This window comes from Balaenoptera physalus, assembly GCF_965194825.1.
Source record: "Balaenoptera physalus genome assembly, chromosome: 4".
NCBI classification, from domain to species: domain Eukaryota; kingdom Metazoa; phylum Chordata; class Mammalia; order Artiodactyla; family Balaenopteridae; genus Balaenoptera; species Balaenoptera physalus.
This window is the reverse complement of record NC_138891.1, coordinates 33,255,886-33,274,452: the sequence shown is the minus strand read 5'-3', so window position 1 is coordinate 33,274,452 and position 18,567 is coordinate 33,255,886. Positions and strand designations below refer to the sequence as shown.

Here is an 18,567-nt window from a genome sequence, read left to right as displayed (position 1 = left end):
ATGGTAGATGCAAATTGTATTCTGTTCAAATTACATTATCATCTAAACAATAAATGCCCTACAGCAAACATAAGCTATCTGAAAAATATTTTAAAATTTGATAGTTTAATTCCAGTTTTAAAAAAAACAAAAACCTCGCCTGCTCTCTGTACAAGTGTCAAGAAAAATTGATAGAAAAATTGATTGTTTTCAGAAAAGTCTCCAAACTTTCCTTTGTTGAAAGAACTAACTATTAAAGAAATTGCCTATATGACAGTATTTCATAACTGAAATATTTTCAAAGCTTGTATATGCCATTAAGGATATTTTCACCAATGTATAGAAAATGTTACCCATTAAATTGGCAGTGAAACGAGTTGACTTACATTCACATCTGAGATGTGTGCTCTTTTTTATTCTAATGCTTCTTGGGTTTATGTTGTGGGTTGGCTATCTGATACAGAAACCTATAAGTAACTTAATGCAAAACATGCATTCTTCGCTAGCCCAGGCAAAGCAGTAGAGATGAAGTCTTATGACATGCATGCACAAGACCTATGCTCAAAAAAAACACCTTCTCCGTACCGGAAAGAAAATAGAGATGATGCGTTCTGTTGAGAATTTAGGAAGAACCAGTGAGTGGGATGTGATGAGAAGGGCATGTTTCATAACCACAGTTTTCATTATCTTGCATTGGCCTGTGAGTCAGCATGCCATGCGTTCCTCTACTAATGAGGTGAGTTATCGCAGAGAGAAGCGAGAGCTCAGGAATAGATGGGTTCAAAACTGGGACTGAGATGAAGGTACACGAACTGGCCTATGTTCCCAAGCCCAGGCCGTGAACGTCCGCTGGTTTCTATACCATACACGTATATGATGAAAATCATGAGGCAATCAAAGGGGACAACTTTCGGAAATAAATTCCGTTAAAGTGAACATGGTCAATGCATTCATGACTCTGTGTTACAGTCTCAAACATAAACCAAGTGAGTAACAGTGAAATGAAGACTATAATAATTACCAGCTAGAGGGGAATAACCTGCTTCTCATTCTGATGTTCAAAGAATAATGTCAAGTTTACTTAAAGAAAAAAAAAAAAAAAAAGAAAGTAAAAGGAATGACAGACAGCAGGGGTGTTACCATTATGTTGTCAAAGTCTTCCAGAAGGGAGACAGCAGAGTTACAGAAGTCCTACAGAAAGGGGACAGCAAGAAAACGGCAGACAATACAGATAAGATTGTTTAGCCTAATGATGTGGGTAGCCAAAATACACAAGAATTAGTTCATTTTAAAACAATGTTTCAGGGAGTCAAGACTTAAAAACCCAGGCCCTAAGAGTTCATATTAATTTATATGCCAAACAATATCACCATAGGCTGGGACACAGATAAATAATATGGCAATAGTCATATAATGGAACAGCACATCCTGGAGGTTAAACAGGGACATACAAGAAGTAGGGGAGCTATCAGACCCAGATAACTTCCCGAAACTAAGGGATGCTGGCACCTCGGTGTAAGCAAAAGAGCGCCCAAGTCCTTCCCAGCCCAGAGCCGGGGAAGAAGCGCTCAGGACATCTGGGTCACATGAAACACACAAGACATTAAGTGAACAAGTCATATATTATTGGAGGATGTCATTAGATAGCTCCATCCCCAGTAAATGCAAATGAAAACAGAGCATCAGTTTAACGACACATGCAATCAACCAAAATAGACAACAAATATTTATAGTGCCCCTAGTGCTTACATGCTAACAGGGAGTCTGATTTAGAAAAAGGGAACTATATGCTGGGGAAAAATATTCCTGTTTCTCAGGTCAATGATCCCCTTGCTTAATCATCCCTGTGAATGAATTCTAAGTGACACTTAGTCTGAGACATTAAAATTTTTCTATTCACTGAATTTTAGAAATAGAGATGAGGCAAAAAAATCACAACCCTAATTGAAAAAAATAAAAGTATTTTACTACACTAAGAACGAGAAATCATAGGAGGAATTTCCCAAGCAAATAATATCTGTTCTCACCATTTTAGGGGTAGATACATAATTCATTGCATCTATTCATTTGTCTTTATATCCAACCACCACCTTTGTATTAGTGGTTCACTCTCTCAGCCCTCTACCCCTATCTTCTCCCCGTTCATAAACGTCAAGCTGTGTACACTATCTACGAGATCACTATAGTTGCACAATCATAATTTCAGCAAACGACAAGGGCGCCTTCCTCATCATTCAAGTAAATAGCGAAATACCAGATATTAAGTAATAAGCAGAGCATCTACTTTCCCGGACATGGTTTCCACCCAAGGAACAAAATGACAGGGTTTAGGACATATTTACTAGCTCAGTGTTTTTTGTCCTCCTAAGTTCATTTTGTCACTGAGATGTAGGACATATTTACTAGCTCAGTGTTTTTTGTCCTCCTAAGTTCATTTTGTCACTGAGATGTAAGAAAATTGTACTCTCTGAGTAAATACATTAAAGATTCTTGTCAAAACTCAAGATTTGTTTCAACAAGTCTATTTTGTACACCTTTACCAACTAAGAACCAAATTATTTTGAAAATATGCTCAAATTATAGAACCAGGAAAATTACAGAAGGGAAAACTTAAATTGCTGGTAAAGTTATAAAACATGACTAAACTCACAGGTAATAAGAAAATGCAAGTTAAAATGATGTAACACAACACGATTTCACCTGCTCTGAATGAGGAAATTAAGGTCTGACAATATCAAGGGTTAGTGAGGATGTGGAGGAAAGAAAACGCTCATTTATAACCGATGGGAATCACCACCACTTTGGAAATTAAATCCTCATTTCCACTTCCACATACGTACCCTACAACTCGGCACGTGCAGAAGACACGGACAAAAATGTCTACTGTAGCACGGTTAACAGTAACAAACAATCGGAAATAACTGAAATGATCATCAACAGAATGGATAAATGTTAATACTCATAACGGAAGAGTATCCAACTAGGACAAGCAAATAAATAAAACCAAGTATAACAAAGTAGATATAGTTAAAAATTAGTCAAAATAAAAAAGTTACAAAACAATACAATAATACCTGTGTGAGACTATCATAATGTAAAGTTTCAAATCTGAAAGTAATACTATATAATGTTTATGTCCATGGATGCAAAAATATGTAGTAAAAAATATAAAAGACATTCATAAGAAAGAAAAACATGAAATTCATGATAGTGATGACCTCTTTATCTTTATGAGACAAGGGGCCTCATCCATGTCTGTAAAGTTTTATTTAATAAAAGAATGATCTAGAGCAAATGTGGCCGAACATTATTATTTAATAAAGCTAGGTGGTTAAGTACATTAGTGTTTGCTATATTATTGTCTATTCTTGTACGTTTGAAAAACACTGCTAAAGAGTGAGTAGAAGGGAAAGAGCAAAAGGAAGGAAACAGATATTCCAAGGTGATACCATATCCAGAAGGTAGATAAATTACCAGACCAAAAAGGATGGCTGCTCAACTTAAATGAGCTTCATCAATCCAAGAGGCATGCTTTCAGGATGTTACAGAGACACTTTTGCCAAGGAGCTGACAACTCTGGAAGGCTCTGACTCAGTGTTCTTTCATTAAGTTACTTAATTCCTTTATTTGGATACACAATGATGGCACCTGCTCCATGGTTAGATAACCAAGTGTTCTTACCAGTAACCACCAGCTATAACTGAGCACATCATTTCTGTCTGTCAGAAATCTTCCTCTTTAATATAATGAAAACGCTTATGATTCATTATCTGTAGCCAACAATCAATTGCTTTCGTCCAAATGTGTCTCAATCAAATTAAGCTAAACGTATCTTTTATCTTTCACTGGTCTCTCAAAATAAACTGTCTAGCACTGATTATTACAAAGAACACAAGATGATTTTGTGCATTGAAAGGGAGAAATCAGGATAAAGTGATATCATAAATCAAGGCACAAAATTAAGTTCTCTTCCTGTGTCAAAACTTAAGGTTCCCTTCAAAAGCCCCTTCTCTAGAATACTGATAAGGTGGGGGGGGGAGGGGAAGAAAGTACCTTGTGTCAGAAGAAAAATATTAGATATAAGAAAAAGGTGACTGGAAAACAATTTAAGCAGCATTTGGCATTATTATAACCAACATTCTATATTTTATGATAGTTCTCATGGGATATGTGGAAAATAAAATACTACAGTGATATTTTTAACAGTGAAATTGGAATCAGTCCCCCTAAAGTTTGTATCACAGAATTTAGATGGTAGAAACATACTGCTCTAAGAAACCAAAATGGCTATTAGGGAAACTAAAAAACATTCAACATTCCTTTTTCTTGGTCTCTTCTACTGGTGGCCACTGAACACCAATCATATTAGGGACAATTAATGTAATTATACAAGTAAAGCATTTGATGTGCTTTTATTCTCTTTTTATCCTTAACATATTTAAGAAAATAAAGATCATTTTTATGGGACAGGGATTTCCTCTGAAATAATACAACCATAAAATAATGCTAATAAAACAGTAACAGTAAGTATGGCAGCTAACATTTTTTGAGCACATACTATAAGCCAGCCACTGTTCTAAGGGCTGTTACAGACATTAAATCATTAATTTCACAAGAACCCTGTGGAGTAAATGTTGCATTAGCTCCATTTTATAGATGAGCTTCTGAGGCACAGAAAGGTGACAAAATCACTACACTGGGTCCCATTTAAATAAGGGACACTGAGTAAGGAATGGAGGGGGCGAGAATTTCTACTTCCTCGGATGAAGACTATAACTGAGAAAAATGACAACAATTTTCCTCACCTAACATCTTTGTGCATGTTAATATGCACTAAAGCTGTAAGAAAATACACCTGATTATAATAACAGTCACTACATCAAATAATTTGGTTAACAATACCTAACAATATCCATGCTATTTAGCACCTGTTTTCTAGACACTGTTGATACATTCCTAAGGAAATGTAAGATGGTTCATAACAGAAAATTCCATGACCAACTGAAGTTGATATTCAGTCTCTGCAGCAGAATTAGAATTATTCTATAATGGTTCTCTAGTTTTCATCGTGCACAATCTAAGGCTAGATCTTCCTACACACATCAACTCTGTCCATTACATGTAAAGAGGCTAAGGGGACTCTGCAAGGTCTGAGATGTATCCAGAATTCAGGAATTTGTGCCCTCTCTGCCCCATCTAGGTTTTCAAAACAACCATAGCAGAGGTTGCTGTTGGGAGAAGTTTCTGGAAGCACTCAGAGGAAGAGGTACGAAATGAGTTTGTGGATAAAAATCAGGTTGCTAAGGATCAAGGCTACTAAGAATCTCCAGGGTTCTGGAAATAGCTGCTCAAAACATGAATTCATTCAATAAACATCTCATAGATTTCTATCCTCTGCTCAGTAGGTGGAAAGATGATACAAAGTATTATAAGACCCAATGCCTGACCTAAGAAGAGGGGGCCAGCCGGGGGTCACTGTACAACCAGCCTGAGAAGCTAGAGTCACATCCAAGGCTTGGAGCAACTGGTCAGTCTTTAAAAGCAGCTGCTACAATTCCAAGATAAGTTTTGAAGGTTAAGTAATGTGAAATTCTCCAACATGTTTGTTACATTTAAGAAAATGGATTCTGTAATTAGAAAATTTGTAGGATAAGGAGGAAAATGATACCTATTTCATCTTCTCTATAAGAAGCCAAAAACTGAAAGAAAAAAAAACCCACAAGCTTGTATGTAGCTAGTGAGAATCACATTCTGTGTATGCATTTAACCCGAGAAAATGCTATTGCCAAAATCTGAATCAACATTTCTTACCATGAAGGATATGGGTCAGTGCTTACTAGAAAAACAAAGAATTGCATCCAGAATCAGATATGAAAACACTGTATCAATATCACTTATATTCCATATAATTCTGCCTTTATTCTAGATTTTTAAAGGTTACCACGAGGAGAATTTTTTTGGGCCACGATACCATATTTAGCTAGATTCTAGGTATATTCATCCATGATCTACTGGGTGAGAGGAAAGGGGCTAACATTTCCCTCAGAACCTCCTTGGTGCAGGCACTCTAGCAGATGCTTCATACAAATCTCATCTGCTCTATGGAGGACCACTCCACCTTGTGACTGCACCACGTATGCACTTCTCTTCCTTTAAAGAATCCTATTTTTCTCAATTATCCAACCCTTCAAGAATGCTGAGGGAGAAAAAAACATGTCTGCTTCTGAAAACCCTTCAGAAACTCTAAAGCAAGTTTCAACAGTTAAAGAAAGAATATGGGGGAGAAGGAGAGGTGACTATTATACAGGCACACGTTGGAGATATTGCGGATTTGGTTCTAGACCACCGCAATAAAGCGAATGTCTCGATAAAGAGAGTCACTTGAAGTTTCTGGTTTCCCAGTGCATATAAAGGCTATGTTTAAATTATACTGTAGTCTACTAAGTGTGCAATAGTATTATGTCTTTTAAAAAGTACATTTTAATTTAAAAAAATACTTCATTGCTAAAAAATGCTAACCATCATCTGAGCCTCCAGTGAGTCATAGTAATAACATTCAAGATCACTGATCACAGATCACCATAACAAATATAATAATAAAAAAGTCTGAAATATTGCAAGTACTACCAAAATGTAACACAGAGACACAAAGTGAGCAAATACTGTTGGAAAAACAGTGCCGAGACTTGCTCAATGCAGAGTTACCACAACCCTTCAATTTGTAAGAAGTGTAATATCTGTGAAGTGCCACAAAGCAAAAGCACAGTAAAACGAGGTATGCCAGTACAATCACTGTTATGAAGTTGAGCTTTTATTACTTGAAGAAAGAACTCCTGACTTCTCAAAAGGAAAAAAAAAAAATAAAATAAAATAAAGATAAAAGGAAAGAAAAGAAAAATCCAACATGTGACAGAGTTGCTACAAAAGAATCCGTTAAAAAAAAGAATGCATTATCAGTTAATTCCTATTGGTACAAGCAGTACCACCCTAGATGGTATGAAAGAATAGAGTCAGGTATTTTTGAGTGTTGTGAGTAATGGGGTCCTACAGCGACATTTTAGGTCGTAAGTCTACCTTCTCCAAACATGCAAAGATATTTCTGAATACATGAAGATTATTCTATTGAATCCCCTTAAAAAAATTTTTTTTTTTTTTTTGCTTTAGGGGAAATAGCTTGTCATGGCTTGTGTCAGGAAGTGAACTTCTGAGGACAGGTGTTTCACCTATAAATGACACAGTGAGCTCCTGCCCAATTAGAGAAATTCAAAACTGAATCCAGCAGTAATAGTTTGAAAGTGGTCTATTAATAAGTCAAATTGTACCTTGTGATAAAAAGGTAGATAGGAAAAAATAAACATTACTTATTGGAAGGTAAATTTTACTTAGGCTTAAATTACTTTAAAAGGGAACTGAATTCATTCTAGTAGAATAATTATTCGACTTCTAGTAAACTTTTTCTTGATAAGGATTTGAAACAGTGATGTAACTTATTTTCATTCATCCCCAAGAAGAGCTAAAATCCCACTGAGGTTTTAAATGACTCCAAACATGCTGCTTATTTATAGAGAAAAACCAAGGCTTCTTAAGTATTTTAATCAAATCTTCATCACTTCTGTGTAAGAAGTAACTTAAGCCCATGTTTCCTGACACCCAGGGAGTCTGAGTGATCAAAAATCTCTGAGAGGTCAGGGGGAGACAAGCATGTAGTGACTGTTGTTTGTATTCTCATGTGGTTCAAACTAGATTCCTCTCTCCTGTCCTTCTTGTAACACAGGTTAAAAAAAATAATAAATTAAAAAAAGGAAAAGAACCATTTTTAAGACTGCATAACTAGCCCTACCACTCCCATCCCCAAAATCACTAAGTAGACTTCATGCAGAAGTGCCACAAGTTGTACAATGGAGATACGGCTAGAAAGTTACTCAAAATACAAAGAATATTTTTAAAAGCATTAGAATTCCTTGCTAATTTGAAAATCTACGGTTGTTCTTAGAGCAGGATACACTTGTAGACTGGCTACTTCCTTTGAAGGTCATAAAGTACCTCACTCACAGGGTTGCTGTGAGATCTAAGACAATCAATACATTAAAGTTCTCGGAAGTGTTTTGGCAAAAAGTAAGTGCTCTCAGGGTGTTAGCAGCTATCATCAGCATCACCACAGTGCAACTGTTCTAAGAAAAACTGGAAAACACAAAAAGTATACAGAAACTGGAAGAAAAAGTCACATTCTCACCTCTCTCTTTTTACTTTAACATATTTGTACAGATTGGTGGGTTATTTATGAGTCTATACTAAGTTTCGTGTGACTTCCACCAATGTTAAACAATCACTATCATTTTAAAATCTATAGAAAATCCGGTTATAGGGCATAAAAATAGAAGTAATATAAATCAAGAGTTAAAGATATCCATATACTGACTGTCACTTGTAGTGTATTCTTTGCCTACTGTAGGTCTTGTGAAGTATATACTAAAAACAGAGTCTGTGCAGTACAGGGCACTGTAGGAGAAAACCTAGGAAACATCAGGGCTTCAGAGCTACAACCTCAAAGTAATACATCAAATAATAATACGTGAAAGTAGAGCTAAAAGGAGTATGGAATATGGTGATAATTATAATAGGGAATGAGTGCTCAGAGCAGGTCACTTCAAGGATAAAAGTCCTGCAGCTTCTAAGTGACTAGAAAATCATTACCTCTTCTTTTTGTTTTAAGGCATACTTTTAAAGAACCTAAGACATTTCAAGTTCTTATTTGATCCGTGATAACAGTAAACTACAAGGGGGGAGAAGTACGTATCAACCTGTACAAGAGAGATACACGTGCACTCGCGCAGGTAAACAGGGATGCACGTGCAGCCAGAATCTGTCACATCCCCACTCTCATCCCTAGCTAGAGGAACTAACGAAACGTGGCGGAGGACACTGCTGATCTGGACAAACCTGTTGGAAAGGCCGCGTCTGGGCTTGCCTGAGAAGCCGCTGTTGCTGCTGCAGAAGCTTCATCTGTATCAACTGCTGCTGCGACGTGATGGCGTGAAGGGAGGGCGGCTGCATCACGGCCCCCGAGCGCCGCTGCAGCATGTTGGACAGAGCTTGCTTGGTGTTGGTGGGGACAAAGGAGCCCGCGGGGTCCAACCTGGAGCCACCTACAAAAGCAACCAGAAGCAAGCGCTTTCTGCGCATGTTAATGCAACAGGTCTTCCTTATTTTTATTAAAACACAGAAGTCTCACCTCCTGAGCCTCACTTGAGGAGCTTAATGGGAAGTAGGGCACTGCCCCACCCTCTACAAATATCAAAGATCCCTAAGAGTTGCACAAGTTCCAAACGATGGGGAGGGTGATGTCCAGTGAATGATAATATTTGAATGACTTCACAGAGGGCCCACTCTGGTTGGTAAAGTGAAACGCCCGAGATGCAGAGTCACTGGCACAATTTCAGAATCATGTGGGTTTTAAATTATGCGAGGCGCCCCGGGGACACGTTACTTCCACAAAATGTATGGCCTTCGTGGGGTATTTTGTCAAGTGTGCTAAGCCAGGCATGGAGACCCTTTTGTAATTTTAAACCTTTTTGAAGTTCATGGTATTTAAGCTTCTTTACCACAGCAAAATAAAAATGCCTGTTTTTCGGTGGAGAAGCATGACAATACTTTAAAAACCCGAAATGCTCGGAAACTTCAAATACCGTGATTCTAAAGAAAAAACACATCTTTTTTGAAGGGTAGAAGTCAAATAAACAAGAAACATTAATTATAGCTTAAAAAAGCAAATGAAAACCTTAACAATTTGCATATATAATCTGTCAAATGCCTTTAAGAGGAAAAAAAAATTTCAGTATTTACTGCCTTCAAGTAGGTGCCAATCCTTCACTCACCAGATAGTTTATATTCTTTAATGTATGTGAATAAGAAAACTTCTATATAAATACCTTACAAATGTTATATTTTTTCTTTAAACCAAGTTGTATGATGGAAACAAACATTTCAACACTGATCACTGGAAAAACCCACATTCTTTTTAAGACTCAGCGTCACAATCAGCAATATGATTTATGAAGTCATTCAGCAGCATTTGAAGAACATTTGGAAAAAAGTGGGAGGTCAATTTGAGTAACATGACAAGGTAACTTTTGTTGAAGCAAGAATTGGAAATATACTAATACAACTTTATTGACTCATTTTATAAGTAAGGGACATTCTTTTTAAAGATTAGACTATGATCTACTTTCTTCTCATTTTCCTCACTTTTCTATAATCTTATACCCCTGAGTCAGCTAAAGAAATAAGATATAATAAATACGCTGAAGCCCTCTGTATAGTCTTACCTAATTAATTTTCTCCCCATCTCTCACCAAATTCTCTTTACTATTCACATGCATTTCCTTATAACTTTACCATCCTGGAGTGTATACATGAGAAAGAGATTGCTAAAGGTGTGTGTGTGTGTGTGTGTGTGTGTGTGTGTGTGTGTGTGTGTGTGTGTGTGTGTGTGTGCGGGGGGAAGGGCACTGTTTTGCATTTTTAAGAATGTATGAATGCAAGCAAACGATACATACTCTTCCTCAACTTCATAGGATTTAAAACTTTATGAAAATCTATTAATTCACACATGGAAAATCCTATAATTAATTGTTTTCTTCAATTCTTTTTCTTACATGTCGTGATACCTAAGACTTACCTAATACCTAAAGTTCCTCAACTTATAAACACCTTTTATAGTATTCTAGGGGTAAAAGGGTATGTGCCTTTTAAAATACTTACTCTTCAATTTATAGACAGTCCTTGTGTTTGATTTCAATATCTAAAAAGTTTAAAAATGCTTAAATTCACAAGGACTTCGGAATTAAAGACAGAAAGTCAAAAGAGAGGATGAGCGTTTATTATTTTCCACATTTACCACTGCCTAGTTTGTTTTTTCTTTTGTCGTCTACATTCTATTCACTCAATAACCTATTTTTAAGACCCCACTAAAAGCCAGACGCCGCTCTAAGTTCTGGGCATACTATAGTGAGCCATCAGAAAAAATACCTGCCCTCATGGAGCTTACCTTCTGGAGAAGGCAGATAATAAACCAGGAAGTAAGTAAAATATAGATGGAGTCTATAAACAAGTGCCAATGCTAGAAAGAAACTGAAGGAAGAGGAGGGGAACAGAGGGGGCGGGGAAAGGGTGTGGTTTACAGTTTAAAACAGGGTGGTCAGTGCAGGCCTCAACCCAAAGGAAGCAGGCAGTGAGCAGGCAGATATCCGAGGGAGTGCACTCCAGGCAGGGGCCAGTGTGTGCAAAAGCCCTGAGGTGGGATATGTCAAGATCACTTACTGAACCTGTCTCTTGTGTCAGGCTATCTTCTAAATGCTATATTTTTTAAAACTCACTTTAAATTATATATGTGTGTTCGTCTTTGTATGTAATATGAAACTTATTTCATCCTTCAAAGAAAGAATGAGCATTTTCATCCATTTTGCTTACTGCAATACCCTAACAACAAAAACTGGGTCTGGCACATGATGAATGAAGCTCAGTACATTTTGTTGAATGGATAATTGAATCACCCACACTATGAAGGTATATGTTAGCATATCCACTTTACAGATGATCAGACTGAGGCACAGAGAAGCTAAGACATGGCGGAGATGATACAGTGAGAGGGTGGCAGAGCCAGAGTTGAAGCAGAACTGTAAGTCCCAGGCCAGCTCTCTTGACCACTGATTTAGAGGACAAACTATGGATTCTCCCCTACTGTAAGCCAAGAATCAAAATGTCATACTCCAATTACAATAAAAATCACAATATAATACAGAACACAGTAAGGAAAAATTATTACTTGTTAGAATGTCACATCCTAACAAAATGCAGGTTGAGAGCTCAAAATAAACTGTTTCGCAGAAACAGGCAAACTTTCATTCAGAAAAAAAAAATTAAATTCATTTCTAATTAAGAGACTTTTTCTAATTCAGAAAATCTTTATTCTAGATATAAAATCTACTTGGGCTTGAATCAAAGCAATACTAACATTTACTGTGAATATGGTAGGATTTCTTACTGATATCTATTTGCTGTACCAGATTTCTGAGATCCTTCATGGTATACACAATTTAAAAGTTATAACATGAGGAAACAATAAAAGACACGACAATAGTGTCTAATCTTTCAAAATGCTGATAAGAATTATATCTGATAAAAGCACACGCAAATTTCACAACACAAAACTTTATCAACTTTACATCTTATAGCTGAGATGTGCATCAGCGGCTAATTTCCTTCTGACATTGGATGAAAATTCCAAAAGCGGCACATAAACTAGTCACTGAAACCGAAATTTTAGAAGAAGGAAAAAACGTCTTGAGTGGAGGGAATTACAGACATGTCCACTGAGCGCTCACTTCTGAAAATGTGCAAGTTGTGTGGAGGTTTCAGTTTAAAAGCAAAGAGAACCCCAAGCTATTTCTCACCTCGGAGTCGCCTGACTACGCCCCGCCTTCACATACCTGGAGTGAGAGCTTGGCTCTGAAGGAAAAGGCCGGGCTGCTGGGGCTGGCCCATGAGGTTGTAGCCCCACAAGGTGGACTGCGGGTGATGCATCATCTGGGAGGAGACGGGTGAGTAGTTGGGAGGCACTCGGTACATGTTGCTCTGTGGATACTCCTTCAACACAGGGTTAAAGAAAAAAAAAAGTGACTTAACTCCACACGCCACAAAGATAATTAACGCAAATTCCTCCTATCACATTATTTGAGAGAGCTCCTATCCCAGCAGTCAGCATATTCCCTGCAAAACACTCATTTAAATTAAAACTCTTCCTTGACTTAAAATGTACTTGGCCACAGTAGGGGAAGATGGAAAAGGATCTTTGCTGCACTCTGTGTTTAAAATACTAACAGCACATTTAGAACACTAGTATTGACCATCACCCACAGCCGAGAAAGAGTCTTTAGTGGCTGAATCTCCCGCTCATTGCATCTTACAAAGGCTTTCCTGATACCTTGTACCTGGATGAGAATTAGCCAGAAAGGCCCACAGTACTTCAGAACCAGTCTCCAGCCTAGACGGTGTCTTAGTTCCAACTTTCAATACAGCACTCTAAAGAAGTAGACTCCCCTTCCATCTTGTCCCCTTCCGCCCCTCACCACACTTCTTGCCCAGGGCTTTCTCTTCCTTAGAGCAACTGCGAAGCCTCTAAAGATCACACCTGAATGTCTCAATTCCTCCTTCTCTAGCCCTGAAGGATGAAGGAAAAATGAAAGTTCAGTTCCCTGCAATATACCCGATTGAGAAGAGGCAGCTTCAGGAAAAGTATGGGAGAAAGGGACATGACCAGGATGCACTTGGGGAATGAGATGAGTCTGAGGTCTTTTAAAGCATCTGAAAAGAACAGAAATCCATCCGCGTGGATAGACAGGCTAGGAGACCCAGACTCGGGGGAGTGGCAGTCTGAACCTTATTAAAACAGTCTGGACCTTTTTCAAAACAGAGGGATATTGGTAGGAAGGCTACACGAGAAGAGGGCACTGACATTCAAGTGGCATCCAGAAGCGATGGTGGTCATTTCTAGAATAATATTAATCACCAAGCTATCAGCTAGGAAAAAATGTTTTGGTTTTGACACAGGTGAACAATAATTAGTCATGATGACTGAACAACAAATTGTGAATATTTCTTCCACTGGACAATAAGAACGCTCTCGAATTTTATAGAAAAATGTCACAAATTCCCTCTCAAATATTTTCAGGTGAGTTTAAATGGAAAGCTATTTTACATGTTAATCGTATAAAATTATTTCTAAATTACCATCTCATAGATTTCTGGGTTTTTTTCAGAAAAGGTTGCTCTAGGTAGGGAAGGCTAACAGGGAAACAAGAAGTAAAAGTGTTTTAAATTATGTTTATTTCTTATAAAGTCTGAAAATATGGTAAAGAAGTAGACTATAAAGGAGAGTAAGATGGAATGGTAAACTACGAAATCTCAGAATCATCCTATTAGATATATTAGATGGGGTTTTATCTAGGGAAAACAAAGAGTGTTCTATGTTAATTTACTACAGATATCAACTGCCCAAAATACAAAAAATATTTTAGACGCCTCCTAATAAAAATATTTTATATTTGAGATTTTATAGGTCAAAAAATTCAAGTTTCAAATTTGAGAAACTGTGAGACAGTGAAATATTAATATTATTCACAATTGAAGCCTAAAATTAAACAAAGTTATGAAAAGTAGAGGAGGTTCTGTTGATAACATCTGAGCCGCTAGGACAGCTTACAAATAGGCTTATACCGCGCTTAGGAATGTTTCTTAGGGATATAATTCAGGGACTAGTCAATCTTCTATGAGATGCTAACGCGCCCAAGACCTCTCTCTACGTCCCGTACTCACATCAACTCTCGAGCTGGATTTCGTCTTGCGCTTCCTTCCCTTTGTCTTCTTCTCTTCATCTGTCGTGGTTTTCCCTTGATCTGACAGCTCAGCTGATTTCCTCTCCGGTTCCTGAGAGATGGGAGATGTAGGCTCTTCCTCTTCCTCCTCAGGGGGCAGGGGCAGCGGCTCGAGGTAGTAACTTCGGGGCTTGGGCATGGGGTGTGTGTGATACAGCAGGAGGTGATGCTGTTCCTCGTACTTGATCACCTTCCGGTCTACTCGGACAGTCCCGAACCAGGCCCAGGACAGAGGAGCTGGGTTCTTCTGACCCTCAAACAAATCCCATGGGGACACCTTTTGCTTCGTGGACACCTGGAGACCCTGTGGCGAAATAATGCGCTATGACCACATGCTCAGATCTTTGCCTGATTCGGAGGCCAGGCTTGCTTAGGACATGGATTCAGAGCACATTCTGCCTCGTGGGGGCCTTAGAGAACTCCAGCACACGGCAGACGGGCTAAGTGATGAGGCCGGGCTGACGCTAGATCACTCAGAGCAGCGGCTACAATGCAGACCTTTAACTCCAGTTCTACGGTCCTTTATACCACACTGTTCAGGCTCTGACGCCAGACAGTACAGTATATTTTACTGTAAACGGCATTTTTTTCCATTTAGTTTTTTTTTTAGCAAAAAAAAAAAAAAAAAAAAAAATTCTAAAAAACACTGCAAAGTTGATCTTACTATACTGAACTATAAACCTTTGGAATCTATTGTTTTTAAGATAAAACAAAACTTAGGAGTCAAGTTATAGTCAACCTCTAATTGGGTTGGACTTGATTCAATACAGGCACCTTTCAGGTACTTACTTGGGCAGTCTCTGAATAGTTAAGTAATATTATTACAGAATTAACTTGTACCAACAGGTACAAATAAAGACCTTCAATTCAAGCTTATCTCTACTGAGTGTAGAAGAAGAAATGTTATTCTGCTTCTGAAAATAAAAGTTTCTTATTTTTAACATTAATTGGCACTGACCCTTGGTCCTTTCCCGGACACACCAATCTGAAAAAATTTTTCTTCCAAGTGACCCCAAAAATAACTGCTCAAGTTACTTTGAATAACTTATGAATGCTCCTATTCCTAAACTACACACACTCTTCCACGGTGGCTTCATCCAAAACCAAGGCTCACTTACCATCTGTATTTTGACTGTTTCCTAATATCTATCTTGACATTAGACCTCTTTCCTGGGTGCCAAGACCATGTATCCAAATGTATCACCACTGGAGAGCCCACCAGCACTGCAAGCTCAACTTGCCCCTGACTCTAGCCTTGCCTCTCTCCACAACCGTGCGGGTACCAGCACTCAGGGCGCTCTGATTTACTGCAGCGCTGCATTTTGCCTACAAGCTACAGTCTCTCATGCCTTTGCATAAACACTTCCCTGTGCCTGTACCACACTCTGCCTTAACTCCTGGCTAACTCTTAATCCTCCAAAATGATTCAAGTGTCAATTTTCCTAAGGATCCTGTTCTGACTACCTACCCCACATCTGAATGTGATGGCTCCTTCTCAGCCTCCCCGAGCACTCCGTACCATGACACACAAATCTCACCACACTGTAATCATCTACTTCCTCTTAAGGGTAGGAACTTTGTCTTTCATCCCTGTGATCTCAGAAATCTGTGGCTGCTCAATATTCATTGAAAGAGTAACTGACCACTCTTGGGTTTCCCTGGTGGCGCAGTGGTTGAGAATCTGCCTGCTAATGCAGGGGACACGGGTTCGAGCCCTGGTCTGGGAAGATCCCACATGCCGCGGAGCAACTGGGCCCGTGAGCCACAACTACTGAGCCTGCGCGTCTGGAGCCTGTGCTCCGCAACAAGAGAGGCCGCAACGGTGAGAGGCCCGTGCACCACGATGAAGAGTGGCCCCCGCTCGCCGCAACTAGAGGAAGCCCTCGCACAGAAACGAAGACCCAACACAGACAAAAAGTAAATAAAATAAATAAATAATAAAGGTGCTAATAATTTAAAAAATTTAAAAAAATAAAAATAAAAAAAGAGTAACTGACCACTCTTCTCATATTTTAGAGAACCATGTTTAATATCTTATATAAATCAAGTGTTCATTAAATATTGTTCACTTGATAAGGAAATAAAGTGCCATCACTTTAAAAAAATGTGTTTACTCAAAACAGCTTACTACATGAAGACTTTTACCAATAAAAACTTTCTCATCTATTAAACGTATTCTGTTTCCAATTCTGCAGTAAAATCAAACCTGATCTTTGCTTTTTTTTTTTTTTACATTAAGGTTTTACTTACTTTTCCCTTGGTGGGCTTCAGAAATTCACTTAAATTCAGGAACAGTTTTAAATGAAGATCTTCAAAGATCATTATCTGTATGATAATGCCAATAACCGTTGCATTTAAATGACAAGGATATGTTTTAAAAAATCAAGAAACAATAAAGTTAAGATGTTTTACATGCCCTATAGGAAGACAAGAAAATGCATTTTGTCTTTGTAAGTTCATGCATTTTTATACATAAGAAACAAACATTTACTCTTGCCTGTTTTTTGTCTATAGAGTCGAATCCAGCAATTTTGTTTCCTTTTGTGTCAATCAAGGAGCCCATAGGTTCACAAGTGATGACATCACATGTCTGTTTTGGCAAAGGTAGCAACTGTCGAACTTTGTCAATACTTTCTGACCGCTTGTCTCCCAGCTCCTTCTAAAAAAAAAGAGAGCGAGAAGTAAGACGAAATTACAATAAAGGCAAAAGTTAACTAGAAGGAAGTTCCATTTCCTTTTTTATAGCTGGAATGTTCTTTAACCTTGAAGATGGTCTATGGGGCAGCTTTCATTGAGAGTGGTATGTTTCATTTCTTCTATTTAAGTAGAAAATAGAACACATATAAAGACACCCTTGTTACACAACAAACATCAGCGTGCTGAAATGACAAAAATCCAGAGTAGTATTTGCAACCAGAGGCAGGAGCTGCAGCACGGAACACGTTCCCCAATCCAGGGTCAGACCGCAAGGTAACCATCGCTTATTTTATTAGTAAGGTCATCAGGTATGTTAATTTTTTTTCCTGCATTGTTTGTTTACAGTTTATTTCAAAGACTGTGTTAGTGGCTAGTCAAATGAATCGAATTTAGAAATATCAATGCAAATGTTTATTTTTCAACTGCATGTTGCCAGTCGAAGGCCAAATTATCCTAAATCTAATGTTGGCATTTTTGGTTACACATTTGATAAGGGATCTCTAAAGTTCCTTAAGAAATTAAATGTTTTATGAATATAATTATTTTAAGAAAAATCTCCAAGTTATATGTACTTATAACTTTTGGGTACTGGGAAGCTGAGGTAAAGCAAACAGCAAAATAATCACATTACATTAAGTTGAATGCAATAAATAATATCTAATTTAAGGAGTAATAAGATAACATGCACCAAATAACAAATCCATAAACAATGAGAACGCACAGTATAAGCAGGTCACAAACTTACTTTCAGTTTCTTTACTAAGTTCATGTAGGCGCGTTTGTTCTCTTCAGATCCCCCTGGGGATGCGTTTGATAGGTCAGAGGCCAATGTTCCATTGATTAAAACGCCCAGCATGTCAAGAACTGTTGTGAATAATTCACTAAGAGGAGAAAGAAAACATTTGCACCTTAAAGCAAAACCAAGACGCTCTTAACTAACTGAGCATTTTTATTTAAGGCACGGAATTATTAGTGGTACCTAAGAATATACGATGTGGAAGAATTTGTAGTCAGTGTATCAAAGCCTTCACTACACACGCATGCAGCAAAATCAGTGTGAAATGAATAAGAACATACTTGTTAGTGTGCATGTCGACGGTTCCAGAAGTAATGATCTGAAGGAGAAGAAGGGCCCAATCTGTCGTCCACTGGGTGCTTCTCTGCACTGTGTCAAACATTCCTCCCACCTGGCACATAAAAAATACAATGAAAACATATGCACGGTGTTACAGAGAAAATACCACCCTCGCCACTTTATGCAACCAAATTTTGACTGGTTTAAAATTTTTTTTAGAAGGTGCTCTAGTTTATGGATTATCCTGTCTTCTCGCTCACCTAGCTATGTATTTGCCACTCTTTTTGGTTCCATTAGAACAGGAATTGGTCATTCCAAAAAAAAAAAAAGAAAGGTGTACTCTAGTGTAGACACGTCACCAACATGAATTACATACTAGTATAA

The 18,567-nt window shown here is 38.0% G+C and overlaps 1 protein-coding gene across 3 annotated transcripts in view; it reads right to left on the bottom strand.

The window, feature by feature from the left end:
- Positions 1 to 18,567, bottom strand: part of MED12L (mediator complex subunit 12L) — a 318,558-nt gene that overhangs the window by 23,883 nt on the left and 276,108 nt on the right. For all 3 annotated transcript variants that reach the window (XM_082459512.1, XM_082459513.1, XM_082459514.1), the window contains 6 exons: positions 18,186 to 18,295; positions 17,854 to 17,989; positions 16,909 to 17,070; positions 14,353 to 14,715; positions 12,468 to 12,624; positions 8,920 to 9,125 (listed from right to left, as the gene is read on the bottom strand). In XM_082459512.1, the coding sequence (XP_082315638.1) occupies positions 8,920 to 9,125; positions 12,468 to 12,624; positions 14,353 to 14,715; positions 16,909 to 17,070; positions 17,854 to 17,989; positions 18,186 to 18,295 (1,134 nt within the window). The remainder of the gene's footprint in view (positions 1 to 8,919; positions 9,126 to 12,467; positions 12,625 to 14,352; positions 14,716 to 16,908; positions 17,071 to 17,853; positions 17,990 to 18,185; positions 18,296 to 18,567) is intronic.